General features: G+C 59.5%; 4 protein-coding genes across 4 annotated transcripts; 3 read left to right on the top strand and 1 right to left on the bottom strand.

The window, feature by feature from the left end:
* Positions 1-42: 42 nt before the first annotated feature.
* MKK02DRAFT_30682 (uncharacterized protein) lies at positions 43-442 on the top strand (the record flags this gene model as incomplete). Its single annotated transcript, XM_053088107.1, has 2 exons — positions 43-321; positions 365-442. The coding sequence occupies 2 exons, from the start codon at positions 43-45 to the stop codon at positions 440-442; spliced, it is 357 nt and encodes a 118-aa protein (XP_052941925.1).
* Positions 443-837: 395 nt separating this feature from the next.
* On the top strand, positions 838-1,542 carry MKK02DRAFT_41291 (uncharacterized protein; the record flags this gene model as incomplete). Its single annotated transcript, XM_053091507.1, has 1 exon — positions 838-1,542. The coding sequence occupies one exon, from the start codon at positions 838-840 to the stop codon at positions 1,540-1,542; it is 705 nt and encodes a 234-aa protein (XP_052941924.1).
* A 329-nt stretch (positions 1,543-1,871) lies between these two features.
* Positions 1,872-6,548, bottom strand: MKK02DRAFT_41290 (uncharacterized protein; the record flags this gene model as incomplete). The annotated part of the gene is made up of 4 exons (XM_053091506.1): positions 1,872-2,113; positions 2,189-3,523; positions 3,663-3,737; positions 3,905-6,548. 4 exons carry the CDS (start codon positions 6,546-6,548, stop codon positions 1,872-1,874), a joined length of 4,296 nt encoding a protein of 1,431 aa, XP_052941923.1.
* Positions 6,549-7,791: 1,243 nt separating this feature from the next.
* On the top strand, positions 7,792-14,573 carry MKK02DRAFT_20950 (putative TAT-binding protein; the record flags this gene model as incomplete). The annotated part of the gene is made up of 17 exons (XM_053086339.1): positions 7,792-8,094; positions 8,134-8,683; positions 8,738-9,150; positions 9,323-9,467; positions 9,709-9,780; positions 9,951-10,064; positions 10,279-10,338; positions 10,539-10,667; positions 10,943-11,035; positions 11,229-11,452; positions 11,738-11,870; positions 11,964-12,167; positions 12,357-12,511; positions 12,631-12,894; positions 13,013-13,276; positions 13,389-13,481; positions 13,578-14,573. The coding sequence occupies 17 exons, from the start codon at positions 7,792-7,794 to the stop codon at positions 14,571-14,573; spliced, it is 4,212 nt and encodes a 1,403-aa protein (XP_052941922.1).
* Between the last annotated feature and the right edge of the window lie 104 nt (positions 14,574-14,677).

Raw genomic sequence — 14,677 nt, 5'->3', positions numbered from 1 at the left:
TCATCTTTATCATACAACTACCCACATACACCAGCGAGCACAATGTTTGATACTGTCATTGACACGGCCCTCTCTGTTGCCTCCCAAGCCGGTGGCCTTGTCCTGGAGAATTCCACTGCCGCTGCCGCCACTCTCACCGTCTTTGGGGGCGTTGTCGGAGCGGGAGTTTACCTCTGGGGCGAGAAGGGCTCGGAAGGCACGGTGGACGAGAGCCGTGACCCCATCACTGGCGCCGAGCTTGACAAGCCGGTTTCGGAAGAGGAGGATGGGACGGTCGACGTGGGGACTATCGACGCGGGGACTGACGACGTGCAGAAGAGGGTATCCTTTGTGGTGATTTGACGAGGGCCAGAGCTGTTCACAGGTCGGTGCTGAAGCTTGGAGTACGGTGAGGCGGTCCGAGGACGCTGGGGACTTGAATATGCATCACATTGCTTTGTAGTTGCATTCCTGTCTCGTTTTGCGTGGACACGGCCTGGTAGTCAGAGCTGTCAATTGAACGGTCGGCCTAGTCAGTCACCGCCTAGGCTTGACTTTCCCGTGACGCTCGATTGACTGTCAGTCTGACTAGGCCTGCAGCATACTGGACTGGGTTTCGCCACTCGAAAGGATCTCTGAGCTTGAAAGGATTCCGCACAGCTTTCTAGCACATCGAGCCCCATACCCCAAGAGGGTTAGTACCGATTCCCCTTCCTCTTCTTGCCACTCACTTTACGTTTTCAACCCCCATCATCGCGCGACACCACATCCTCCATCATTCATCGCCAAGGCTCATCACACCAACATCGCACACCCGAACTCACCACCCTCCCCCGCGCGCTTCATACTCACCTCATCATGTCAGTGGCGTTTCCCCACGCACCGCTGAGCTTGGTGCCCGAGACCGACAATTGCACGACCAACTGGCACAGCAATCCCACTTCGTCAGCGTTGTTCTCATATCCGCCAGCCGACAACACCTCTGATACCACGCCCAAGACTCCCACCAGCATGCCGACTCTGGCAAACCAGACCGGAATCCCAGGCCTCGCACCTCATATAGGTACCGCAGCGTTCGGCGTCGTGATGAAGCAGGCCCAGACGGCGGCAGCCAAGGCCGTCTTTGCGAGGTTGCAGTCCTACCTCCCAGAACTCCCATCTCCTTCGGCTTTGTGGACTGGCGCAGGCGAGACAGCGAGCGCCTACTACTCCGGCGCATCGAGCATGGCCAAGACTGGGTTTGATGCGGCAAGTGACCTCGCCTCGAGCGCATACAGTGCCACCGCCGACTGGACAGGGGAGGCGATGCACAAAGGATTCGATGCGTCAATGACCTATGGGGCGTGCGCGGCCGATGCGGTGAGCGAGCACCCGTGGATGGCGATGGCGGGCTTGGCGGCGACTGCTGTTGCAGGTGGCGCTGGGCTGTACTACATGTCGGGGAGGCAGTCGGAAGAGGCGTCGGCGAGGTCGACCAAGAAGCCGACGACGCAGAACAGCCTGACTTCGAAGCTGCGGACTCTGAAGTCGGTCCTGAAGAGGAATGCGGGGTTACTAGGCTGAGTTGGGTTGATGTCTGATGTCCAATTGAGATGTGGATTACTCTGTCAATGCATACTCCATACCCTCTATTCATCTTCAGCGGATTTGATCTTGATCCGGTCAGAGATAAGCATTTCTTGAGAGGCTATGAGCGCACGGTGTGCCTCATCCGGCCCTTTGGGGAAGTACATCATCAGCTTGTCAACCGAAGCTCGGCAGAAGGGAGCGGGTCAGTGGATCGATGTACGTTAGCTCACCCAACTTGACAACATATACATGGAATCCCAATTCTATCCCCTCCGGCCCTAGCTCTTTCAAAGAACCAGCAGGAGTCGTATCCGAACCCAGCTCTACGCCACCTCCACCATCTCCTTATCCCCCACCTCGACATCCCCATCATCCACCTCCCTCCTCTTCCCCTTATCTTGCCCCTTCCCCTTCTTATCTCCCTCCTTCATCCCATACCCCTCGAGGAACTCCCCCACTCGGACAAACGCCCCTTTACCATCCACAGCCGACACGGCATCGGTGAGGGCATGCGAGTATCGGATCAAGTTGTGAAGGAAAGAGTGGTCTGACATGCCCCATTTGCCTATCTTGATCAGCATTCATTCAGCCCACTTCGGCCAGATCTCTAGTCTACAACCAGACGAGGAAGAAGACTCACGGCGCAGTACAAGCCTCAACTCTTCACTCCACTCTGCCCGCCTCTTGGCCCATACATCTCCTTCCTGCCCACCTGCTGCTCCACCAGCCGCGCTGTCTATCCCGCAAACCAGCGCAAACGCCTGGTTCAGCATCGCGACTTCTTCCGCGTCCCACTTTTCTTCTCTGGCAGTGACGAGCAGCTCCCTTCCCAGCTTGATAGCCTCCTCATTCACCTCCATCCCATCCTCCTCTCCGGATCCTGGCGGTGTATGTGACTCGCTCGGTTGACCCTCCTTCTCGACAGATGAAGCAGCGTCCCCCGCCTTCTGAGCGAGAGATACCAAATTCGAGATCTTGACCCGCCTTTCCAGTCCTCCCGCACCCATACCCTGCAGCCACCCAGGTGGACCACGCAGCATTCCGCCGCGGAACAGCACCGAGGCGATGTTGTCGATCCGTTTCCGCTGTGCAGCCGCTTCATTACCTGGTGTAAAGGCCGTTGCTGCGCCGAGAACCGGTGCGCCGGTTGCGATGGTCGGGCCGGGCTTGGGAGGATCGGCAGAGGGCGCTTCGCTTGGGCTGTCGGCGGGAGGCGCCTCGCCTGGAACATCGTCAGAGGATGCCTTCGTGGCAGCTGCGCCGGCTCGAGCGGTTGATGCGTGTACGCGTTTAGCGATATCCCGGAGTATGAGGGCTCGGACCTTATCGTGTCCCGCATGACCGAGGTGGTTGAGAACGAAAGCGAGTTGAGCCCGATAGCTTGGATGGGGCAGATCCGCTTCAGCGGCGGGAGCGGGCGCGCCAGAAGCAGGAGGTGCCGATGCCGGGGCCGCCGCAGGTGTAGCAGCTGAGGCCGTCGCCGGGGAGGCGCTGGCAGCCCGCTGAGCAGCCCGGTTCCGCTGGGCCACCTCGGCAAGTTGAGCCAGGGTCCGGCCGTGTGTGGTTGCCTGCGCATCTTGGGCCGCGCCCGCCATCATTCCCTGTTGACTCGTTTGCGCCGCCGCCAACGATCCCGGGATGGCTATCGACAGAGCCGGACCACGCTGGCCAGGCGGGACCGTGACTGGTGGAGCCTCGGGAGCTTGACCAGGGAGTGTCTCCTCCAACTTGATCCCCATCCCGAATTGCTCTTCCGGCTTCTTGGGCGCCCAGAAGCGGACTCTGGGGATCATCGGTACGGCCCGGACAGCACGCGAGCGCATCTCCTCCAGGACGCCCGTCCGGATACGCAGAGTGTACGCGTCGATGTCGTACATGAAGGGCCCGACGAGGTTGACGGCGATGCTTTCGCCTGGGTTGCGGAGACCGATGGCGGGGTAGAGGCCAGAGAGGGGGAGCTCCTTGAATGCGTGGCCTGGGGATATCAGCTATTTCGCAGGAAAGACAGATGGTGTGAGATGACTAGGGGCATCTTGGAAAGGTTTCGGCCAGGGACTGAGAAGACTGGGGTAGTAGGCGTGGGGAAGGGTAACATGACCGGATGCTGAACTCACCGATAAGCTTGCCATTTTTGGTAAAGAATGATCTGCGAGTGGTAAAGTCGACTCCAGCGCCGACCGTGTCACCCACTGTATGATTAGCTGATATCCACAGTGTGTGAACCACAAAGCCTGAAGCACCGCTCCCCGACCCATTCAGTCTCACGATCCGCAAAGATGGAAGACCCCTGACCTCCAGGCTTCCACATGATCTGATGGTACCCCTCGCCCAACAAGAGACGGAAAACAGAACTCACCTCCCCACCCCTCTCCAAACGCGCGCCCCATCCCACTCCCCTCAAAGCATCGCCCATCATCCGCATGCCAGCCCCAACTACCTATATCCCACCCGACCAGCCGGCCCGTATGTACGCCCGCCAATACCCATCCGAGGGACATGTACCCCTCCGGACCCGAGGCGATGATCTTGCACTCGTAGTAGTATACCCCGGCGCCCTGGGGGATGGAGATGGACGTACGGAGGAGGGCGGCGTCGTCGTCGGTGTTGGTAGCGGGAGGATGGGAGGTGAAGGTAATGAGGGGCCACGAGGGCGAGGGCGCGGCAGCAGAAGCAGAAGCGGTGGCGAGGGCGGTGGCGGGGGGAGCGGATGATGGTGCCGAGGAGGAGACCGTAGAGGGGAGTGATGTTGGGGTATGGAGGGTAAGGACGAGTCGGGAGCCTGGTTTGGGCGCGATAAAGGCCGTAGGAAGGGGTATGGAGGGGTCCAGCGTAGAGTGGGAGAGGTAGGTCGGCCGAGACGGGATGTTCGGAGTGGTAGAGGTAGCTGAGTTCACATCGAGCCGGCGGCGCTTGCTGGCCGGTCCGTCCGCTTCTTCACCCTCGCCAGCGCCGACTGACCGAGCTCGACCTCGGGCCAGTGTGCTGAGCTGACTGGCGGGCAGAGGAAGTGTCGACCGGACAAGCGGTATAAGATTAACAGAGTCGAGGTTGGTAGCCGGTAGTCCTGTCCGCGCTGATCCCGTAGTTCGCCGCATGACTGCCGCTCCCGTCGCCCCACCTCCCGTCCCTGCAGACGCAGCCGCATCGCCCGCCCGGCCCCTCGCAATAAGGTCTTGAAGAATATTCCTCCTCCGCATATTGTTACCTCCCCTGCTCACTCCTGCCGCTCCTTCTCCTATACCCCGCATCCAGCTAGGCCTCGATTCGGGATCGGGATACTGATCCTGGAGGATATTCGAGAATCTCTGCCTGACTTGATCGCGCGTCGTTCCCCGCGCAGCCTGAGCTCGCTCTTGGTCTCGCAATCTGCGGATTGCGTCATCGAATTCGTCCGCTTCCTCATCTTCCAGCGCCTGGGCATCTAGCTCCGCTTCGAGCTCTTCTGTTCCGAGAGACATTCGTGGGACTCGCGCTCGAGGTACCGGTGCCGCCGGTGCCGCCGAGCCGGTCCCTGAGCCCGAGGCCGCGCCTGAACCCGAAGCCGCAGCTGGCGAATTTTGAAAGGGGAAACCCGGGGGACGGTCCGCCCGACGCCGAGGGAAAGATGGCCGAGCCGTACCGATCACGTCGAGCGGGTCTTGGGATGCCCGGTCTTCCGCCTCCCGCCTCATTTCCTCCGTCATTATCACTTGCCTCGCAGTCAATGGCCCACGATCAATCGCCCCGTGCCTCCTCCCCTCATCCTCGGCCACTTCCGCCATCCACTCGGGGTCCCTGACGTACGCCCCATCCCGATAACCGCCGATCCCGGGGATGTTGTCATACTCGTCCTCGTCCTCCGACTCGGACTCGAGGTCGTATCCCGGGCCTAAAGGATGGTCTCCGCCGTAGTCCCCGAGATTCGGAAGAGGACCATTATCGTGCGTATACATGCTCCGCCAGGGCGCGTCGAGATCCATCCCGTCGTCGGAATGATCATCGTCTCCGAGGTCGTCTCTGAGCGCATGATCGAGCTCGTCCCTTGCATACTGGAGTAGCCGCCTGCGCCGCCTCGTTCCCGGGCGCGCCTCAGCTCCATACGTCCCATACCCAGCAGCAAAGCCGTCGTCCCCACCTCTGTTTGCCGCTTCGTCTTGTACTGCGACCGCCTCCCATGCACTCAGAGCCGTCCTCGCCGTCTCGGTGACAGCGCGCCGCGCTGCCCTGACGTCCCGGCTCAATGCGCTGGCGGCGGCGTCCGCAAAAGCGTGAGCGTCTGCGGTTATCTCTGCGCGGGTGAGATGACCTCGGGCATCTTGATCCCGGTCAGCTCCGAGATGAGCGCGCATGCGACTGGACCCACTGGATGGGCCGCGTTGGCCATCGGGCCAAGTGACGGACGTTTGCGTGAACGGATTGCCGCTCAGTAGGTGAGACCTGCCGACCAGAGCTCGAGATCCCGAGCCTGTCCCGACGCCCGCTCCGGACCCGCTACCCGAGGAGCCCGATGGACCAGCATACGGGGACAAGCGAGCAAAGGCGCTTCCAGCAGATCCCGATCTGGCAGGCCTGCTTTCCTGATCTGCTGCGAGGGTCGTTAACGTTGGATTATTACCGGGAATAGGTTGGGACGATGAGGAGGCTGCGGGAGGCTGGAGCGGTGCGATGCCATTGGCACTGGAGCCTTCGACCGGGTTGGTGCTACCGCTCGCTGGGCGGATGAAAACGAAAGACCCGGACGGAGGGGAGTGCGCGAATCCCCTTCCTCTGCGACGGATCGGCCCTTCTTCCCCGTTTGTGCCTCCCTCCGTAGAAGCCTGACCTCCCATCTCCGCCCGTGACAGAGCCGCTTCCGCCTCTGACCGATCGATTGGCCAGACATGACCCGCCATGATCCCCTCATACGTCCTAAGCTCCTCCAGCTGCTCTAACGGATCGACATCTTCCACATCGAATTCCTGTGCCGCCGCTGGAACAGGATTTGACGCTTCTCCGGTGCCAGATGGCTGTGATGGATCCATCGTACGGTATCTTTGGTAGCGATTGCGAGTGAGGTGTATGGCCCGGCGCAGACCTCGCAACTCTGAGGTTCTGTGATCCGAGCTAAGAGGAGTTGAGGGAAGCTGAATCGTCAGCTATCGCATTCTCAGTTAAGTTGCAGCGGTCAAATATTTCGAGTCATTATCACGCTTGGATACGTACGAGGTACAGAACGTCTTATGAGTACCTATCAGGCTATAACATGTATCTACCACGGGCTCCGGAACAGGCTGAAAGAGTATAATCTCAGCGACGTCCCCGCAGCCGTCCACAGAGGCAAGTCGCCTTTGCGCCTAATAATATTGGCCTAAGGCGAGATAGGCGACAGCGCCCCTGCAAAATTAGGCGCGTCGACTAGCGGTAATTAGGCGCGTCACTTCCCCTTGTGTGCGCGACGCGTCTCAAGCTGACAATTGCGCGGAATTCGCGTTCTGCCTGCCCATCCACTCATCTTACAGAGCACTCGCTCCATCCCTCACTTAAATAGCGCACAGCTCCACGTGCAGCTAGCAAGCAGTCGACTAACGGTCGACAAGCACCCCGGGGTGCCTCATGTCCCGAGGCCCGGCGGAACAAGGCTGGAATCAATCAGACTATCCTTACGGCCACCCAGGAGGGCAGCAGGGTGGACACGGGCAGTCTCCGTACTACGCTCCTATCCAAGACTACCCGCCTCAGCAACCCGCTCAGCCTTACTATCCGGCTTATAACGCCCAGGCCGGTCCCAGCGATCCCTCTTATCCCTATCACGACCCTAATCAGGGACACCAGGGCCCTTACGTCCCTTCCCAGAATTACTACGCTTCTGTCTCTCCATCGGGTGGGTACAATCTCCCTCCACCTCAATTGTCGCCTCAGCGTCCTCCGCAACAGCCAATCGTCTCGCCTGTCCCGCAGTACCCTCCTCCCCATCCCCAACAAGCGTACTCGGTCAGTCCTGCGCCCTCGGCGAATCACCCATACTTCCCCGCTTCGAACGGGGATCAGTACTCTCAACCACAGCAGCAGTACTCGGGATCGATAGGGATCAATCCTGCCAATCTGTCGCTCCAGCCTCCTCCACCTTCATCCTCCCTCGGATCCGGATCCATATCGCCCGTTCCTCCTCCGCCAGTACAAGCGGGCGCTGCAAAAACGCAAAAGGTCGTACTGAGGATCGGGAAGCACGTCCCTCCAGCTCAGATACCAACTACAGCCGGGCCGCCTCCAGGAAGCGCAGGAGAAATGGCAACGCGGCATTCATCCCGCAATGCCGGTGCGAGCGGTGGAGGAGGTGGAATTCCCGATGGAGGGCGAACAGGTGGGCGCAGCATCAGCTTGACGGTCAAGCGTGAAGCTCTGTATGGGGACAGTGGATCAGTTGGGAGCGCCGCGAGCGGCTCAGGTCGGCCTCAGCGCGGAGCGGGGCAGCGAGCGGCCCAGCAACTCCATATTCAGGCGGAGGATGAGGACGAAGATGATGACGATGAGGAGGAAGGGGAAGATGAGATTGATGGAGGGGAAGACGAGGGACATCTCGACATTGGCGTCCACGGCGCGGCGAACGGGCATCTTCCGCTTCTAGAGGATGAAGGGCGCCGGAGGAGTAGTAGGGACCGAAAGCCCGCTCAGCGGTATGCCGAGGTGGAGGAGGTCAGTCCGGTTCTTGGCGCAAGGACAGGCAGGGGTGGACGGACGACGAGAAGGAGGGTAGCCGATCCCGATTCGGACGGCGATGGGGACGGAGACGGGGACGAAGGAGGCGATTATGCAGCAGGAAGAGGCATCCCGTCGAACCCACCCCGGAAATCGTTCCCTCCTCGACAATCTCGGAACTCTATGGCTTCGGCTCCTATCCCGGAATTACCTATCGCATCGGTCTATGCAAACGGACTCGGGAATGGTCGAGCGACCCGATCGAAAGCTCATGTTCAAGCTCCGGCTACACCCTCGAAATCCCGCAACTCCTCCGCCGATGCCGAGTCTTTCCAGCCTGATCAGTCTGGTGGATCTGGGGCGTCGGACATTGAGGGTGGGCACGACGGGTCAGACGATCCGCTCGCGAGGGACTATGTGGAGGACGATGATGATGATGAAGAAGACGACGGGATGGCGTATGGAAGGAGGACGAGGTCGAGTCGGGCGCCCGCGGCAAGGAGGAATGGCGGCGGCGGCGGAGGAGGCGGGGGAGGGGGGAGAAGAGTGGTCGTCAATGTCCGATCGGCCGCTACGAACGGAGGCGGAGGCGGCCTGCGCAGATCCACCAGAACCCAACCGGCCCGACACGATTCTGACGATGATGAAGAGGCGTACGGTGGTCGGCCTAAACGAAACCTCCGGACTCGTGCGCCTGTCAATTATCAACTACCCCCAGCGGATATTTCGACCGAGATTCGGCAGGCGGAATTGGTGGACTCTATTCAGGCGGCGAGTCGGCCGAATGGAGCTGCCAGAGCCGGAGGAGGGATGGGTATGGGTCTGGGCGGAGCGAGAGGGGGAGGAGGGAGAGGGGTGAGGTTTGGGCCGAAGGGGTCTGGAGGGTGGGCGGGGGGATTGGGTGGGGGATTGGCCGGCATGGCTGGGGGTGCGGACAGTAGTGACTCTGTGAGCTTTTCCTCCGCTTCTGCTTGTATTCTCTTGCCGACCTTTCTTGTCCTTTCCCATCCCCTTCACCCCCTCTCTCTGTGTCGTCCCACCGGGGCTTTACCGATTCGCTAGTGCAGACCGAACCACTTGACTCGCATCCTTCTCGTAAGAATCCCCCACTGACAATCAGGACGACCTTCTCCCGCCCCTCAAAGCCAGCACCTCCGCCCTTTCCGGTACGGGCGGCCCCTCAGGCGGAGTAGGACTAGTCGGTGGACCAAAAGTCTCGGCACCGACCGATGTGAAGGACTTTGGAAGGATCAACCCCAAGAGCTGTGAGTTGAGCTTCTCCCTTCATCGGGGTCGGAGACGACATGGCTCTGTGAGATTGGGAAGATGCAGGCTGGAGTCAGGAGATGTCTGGCCGTGATCGGGAGGAGGGGAGGAGAGCTGTTGGGACCGCTAGGGGATTGAAGTGAACTCCCGATAGGAGAAGGAGACGAACATCTGGATTCCCCACCAGCGGCCTAGCGGACTCTTGAAAGGTGAAAACATGACTTGAGCTGACTCGGGCAGCTACAGCAGATGCGGACCCGCTCGGAGTGGACATGAATGTCACTTTTGACAATGTCGGTGGTTTGGACGGACGTGAGTCTACTCTTGCCTTTCCGAGGCTTTGATGGACTTCTTTCTTCAGGCGGGTGGCAGCCCATTCACCTGGGCTCATCATTTCACTCCTTTTCGTCCACTTTCCTCTCCCTCCGATACGCTCAGTCTGATCATTGCTGCCGAATGATGAGAGCACCGCTGACTTGCAGACATCGACCAGCTCAAAGAAATGGTGGCTCTCCCTCTACTCTATCCTGAGGTGTTCCAGCAGTTCGGGATCACCCCGCCTAGGGGCGTTCTATTTCACGGTCCACCAGGAACAGGTATGTCTCCTTCTCCTACTTTGCTGGTCGAGCGGTGATTTTGCTCCGCCGCTCCTCTACCCGGCTGCGTGTGCGCGACCGGCCGCGGGCTGAGCTTTGCGCTTGCTTGTATTCCGAGCATCCACCTCCATCCTGCTACGCCCTCTTGCGCCAATACTCGGCTTCTGCTATGCCTCCGGACCTTCTCTGCTCCTGTACCATTGCTGATATACAGGTAAAACACTCCTGGCGAGGGCGTTGGCGGCTTCGTGCAGTAATGGCAATACCAAGATCTGTAAGTCACCACACTTCCTATGAGCTCTTCCCTCTGCATGTTCGGTAGACCGCGGAAGTGCTTTCGCCTCGGTTCCTGCACCTTCTTGCCCTCAACCTCCTCCCATCCTCGACGCCAACATCGTCCAGCAACTCGAATCCATCCCTCCTCCACCCCACTCAAAACTTCTTCAATACTGCAAAAGCCCGCTGACCCCGCAGCCTTCTTCATGCGCAAAGGTGCCGATGTGCTTTCGAAATGGGTGGGCGAGGCGGAGAGGCAGCTCCGGATGTTGTTTGAGGAAGCGAGGGCGGCGCAGCCTAGTATCATCTTTTTCGACGAGATTGACGGTGAGTGGCGCCATATTTTCACTGTGTGCGGAGACAAGGAACGGGGAGAGGGCGACGTGGAAAAGTTGGCATGAGTAAGGCCGGCGACCTGGCGCAGAAGCAGGGACTGCGGGACGGTTATTTGGGTTCAGACGTCGGGATCAGAGCCAAAAACGGGGAGGAGCAGACCAGCGGAGTACTGGACAAAGAGGGCGGAGGAGATGGTAAAGCGGATAGTCAAGGAGAACGAGATTTGGGGGAAAGAAGAGGAAGCAGTAGCTGGAGCTGACAAATAGGTTTGGCGCCCGTGCGAAGCTCGAAGCAGGATCAGATCCATGCCAGTCTGGTATCGACCTTATTGGCTTTGATGGATGGTATGGACGGAAGAGGTAAGTCGTCGGGTTTCGCCTATGCCAGTTCTCCGGTTTACTGGCGCCCTCGAGTCATGGCCCGGCACGCAGCCGCCCCTGGTCTGCGAGCGGTACTTTGCTTCCCAGGCTGCCCCGCATTCAGCATGTTATATTCCACGGTTCCTTGTCTCTACTCCTAAGGAAATTTCGGGGGCCGACGCTGACCCCGCAGGCCAAGTCATTGTCATCGGAGCTACCAATCGCCCCGACTCGGTCGACCCCGCCCTGCGCCGTCCAGGACGATTCGACCGTGAATTCTACTTTCCCTTACCCAACAAGGAGGCCCGAAAGAAGATTATCAAGATCAATACGAGGGTCTGGGATCCGCCCTTGGAGGAAGGGGTGGTAGAGATGTTGGCGGGGGCTACGAAGGGGTATGGAGGAGCGGATATGCGGGTGAGTACTAAGGCTTGGTTCTGGTCGGAGTCGATGAGCAAGGAGGGTGTGAAGGAAGAGAAAAAGATCGATGGCGTGGAGAGCGGGACGAGGCCGAAGTAATGACTGTGGAGGACCGTCATTGCTGGATCTAGTGTCTTCCGGGCGGTGATGATCCGCTTCTGGGGACGCTCGAGGAGACAAGCTACGGCTCCTGCTGGCTGGACTGGAATGAGAAGGGCGGTGGTCGGAGGGAACAGGGTGGATGATCAGGAAGCGCCGCAGAAATCAGAGCTGATCCCACAGGCACTCTGCACCGAAGCCGCCTTGAACGCTATTCAGAGACGATACCCCCAGATTTACAAGTCTAGCGATCGGTATTTGCTCGATACGGGCAGTATACGCGTCCAGGCCAAGGACTTTCTGATGTCTGTCAAGAGTGAGTCAAGCTCTACATGTTCATGCCCGAACCGACCGTTCCTCAACGCCTCTGCGCGGCTCAGTAAAAGTAGGACCTCGCTGATCCTTTCAGAAATAGTCCCATCCTCAGCTCGAAGCACAACATCCACTGCTGTCCCTCTCGCCCCGCACCTCGTTCCGCTTCTCTCGGCCCCGCTTGATCGGCTCAAGAAGGCGGTAGATGAAGTCTTGCCGAGGCATAAGAGCACCACGGCGTTGGAGGAGGCGATGTGGGAGGAGGATGGCGCGGGGTTCGAGGGGGCTGAGATACTGCAGAGTGAGTTCTGCGATCGGCTGGAAAATCCAGATCATTGAGCGATGCGGGGGCAGGGAGGTGGGATATGCTCTTCAGGAGCTCGAGGTGGAGGCGGAGCAAGTAGTGGGCAGGTTGAGAGCACTTTACGGCGATAGCGGAGTCGGCGGCCAACGAACTAATTTTGACGAAGAGGATCAGCTCACACTTCAGACCTCGACAAGATGCGCACCTACCGCCCTCGTCTACTCGTCACTGGCCAAAGCGGGATGGGGCAGGCCTACCTCGGTCCGGCGATCTTGCATCATCTTGAGGGGTTCCACGTACAGAACTTTGATCTTGGAGTCTTGCTGGGAGATTCTAGCCGAGTAAGTCCGCTGTCTTCGATCCGCCTCTACTGGTCTACTGTCTTCTTCTCTCTCTGCCAGTCTCGACCGAGCTTCTTGCTCGGACGACTACTTTTGTGAACTTCAATTGACCACTGTAGACCGTCGAAGCAGCCCTCGTACAGCTCTTCATCGAAGCGAAGCGACACCAGCCGTCCATCCTCTACATCCCCTCCCTTGTTTCGTGGTCCGCCACTTTATCGGACAGCGCCAAGTCGACCTTCAAGTCCTTGTTGGATGGTATCGCGCCTAGCGAGCCGGTGCTGCTGCTGGGAGTGGCGGAGACTGAGAACCTGGACGGAGAGGTCCGGAGTTGGTTTGGCTGGGAGATGGAAAGTGAGGTGATGCTGGAGTTGCCGACTGAAGTGAGCCAACACTTCCCTGCCTCTATAATTCGATCCGAGGATGGCGGACTCGTTTCTTCCCATCCCTCCTTGCCCAATCCGGCAATGTTGTAGTGTCGGAGTGTAGCTGACCCCTCAGGCCGAGCGTACTGCCTACTTTGCTCCCCTCCTCGCCCAGATCGCTCTACCTCCATCATCGTGGCCCGACGCCCTCCCTCGCCGGCCACGCGTACTCGAGCAATTACCCCTCGCTCCCCCACTTCCGGCGCGCCTGCCCACCGAGGCAGAAGTAGCAAAGGAGCGCGAGCGAGATTTGAATGCGAGGAATATGATGGTGTTGAGCTTCACGTCGCTGGTGGCTGAGTTTGGGAGAAAGTATAAGCGAATCGTGCTGAGTGTCAAGGTAAGCTTCCATCTGTTATCGCTGGGACTCGTTACTGGGTGTCTTTCACCAGGCAGCGCCGGGAGACGAGTAGTCATCGAGGAAGACTCTGGAACGTTGCTGATGCCTTCAGGAGGATGCTTTTGTTGTACACGCAGCGCTCGTGCAGCGCGCAGCGGAAATGGCTGCAGAGGCTGCAGCAGCGCCGGCCGAGACGGACCCCACCGTCGACGTGCCCATGCTTGAGATCACCCCGGCCACTCAGGGCAGCACACCTTTCGCTATGACCCGGACCCGATCACTTCCTCTCGCCGAGCTGGAGCCCCCCGCATTTGACATCGCCATGTCGAGCTCGCAACCCCTCACTTCTTCCACGGAAGCGGGAAGCCAACAGACATCGTCCGGTCAGGCGCTATTTCCTACCCAAACTTCCTCGGCAATCACCGACCTTCCCTCCACACTCCCCACTACCACCATCACTGCCACTACTACCCCCTCCGGTCCAGACTGGACGCCACATGACGTCGACACCGACACCCTCGCCCGTCGGCTCGCCAAGCACAAGTACTGCCGTCCGTCCGACTTCCTCGCGGACGTGGACAAGATCAAGGCGAATGCGGACAAGCTAGGAGATGTCGACCGGCAGACCAAAGTGGCAGAGTTGGTCAGCCATGCGTATCTCCATGTGGCGGAGTTTGATCCGAGGTGGATGCCCGAGTTTGACGCGTATGCGGAACGCATGCAGAAGCGGCGGGAAGATAGGGAGAAGCTGCGGAGTAAGGAGAAGGAGGGAGATCAGGGGGAGAAGGAGGTAGAAGTGGTTGATAAGGGCAAGAAGAGGGCAAGGGAGGATGGCGAGGACGTGGAAATGACGGATGGCGTACAGGATGGGCATACCGAGAAGCGGGTTCGGGTGGAGGGAGAAGGAGAGACCTCGACGCAGACATCATCGGCGGAAACTCCAGCCATCGCTGTCGAGCCACAGGAATCGAGCCTATCCGTTCCCACTTCCGGCTCAGCGTCCGAATCGGGCCCCTCCGTCCCAGCTCCCATGGCCGGCCCTTCATCCCAACCCGTTCCACCCGCTCCGGTCTATCCTGATTTTGTCCTCCCGGCAGACAAGTTCCGCATGCTCAGGGAAGCCCTCACTCGTGACACCAAGAGCTTCACAATCGAGGAGCTGGAGCACCTCCGGGCGGGACTGTTTGGGCGGATATGGAAAGCAAGAGGGGAGTGGGATCGGGAGCAGCTGATTGTCGATTGTGCGCGTTTCTTGGAGAAGACAACCCGCGGTGTGAGCGGCAGGCGGGAAGCATAGAGGTAGATCAAACGGGGCTTAAAAGGTTCCGGGATCTCATGCAGTGTATCTTCCATCGTCGTCCTGGACCCAGCATGAGTGTATTCGTCTGCGCTGCCAAGTGC

This window comes from Dioszegia hungarica (assembly GCF_025882075.1).
Source record: "Dioszegia hungarica strain PDD-24b-2 chromosome Unknown MKK02contig_31, whole genome shotgun sequence".
NCBI lineage: Eukaryota > Fungi > Basidiomycota > Tremellomycetes > Tremellales > Bulleribasidiaceae > Dioszegia > Dioszegia hungarica.
This window is presented reverse-complemented; position numbering and strand designations above follow the sequence as displayed.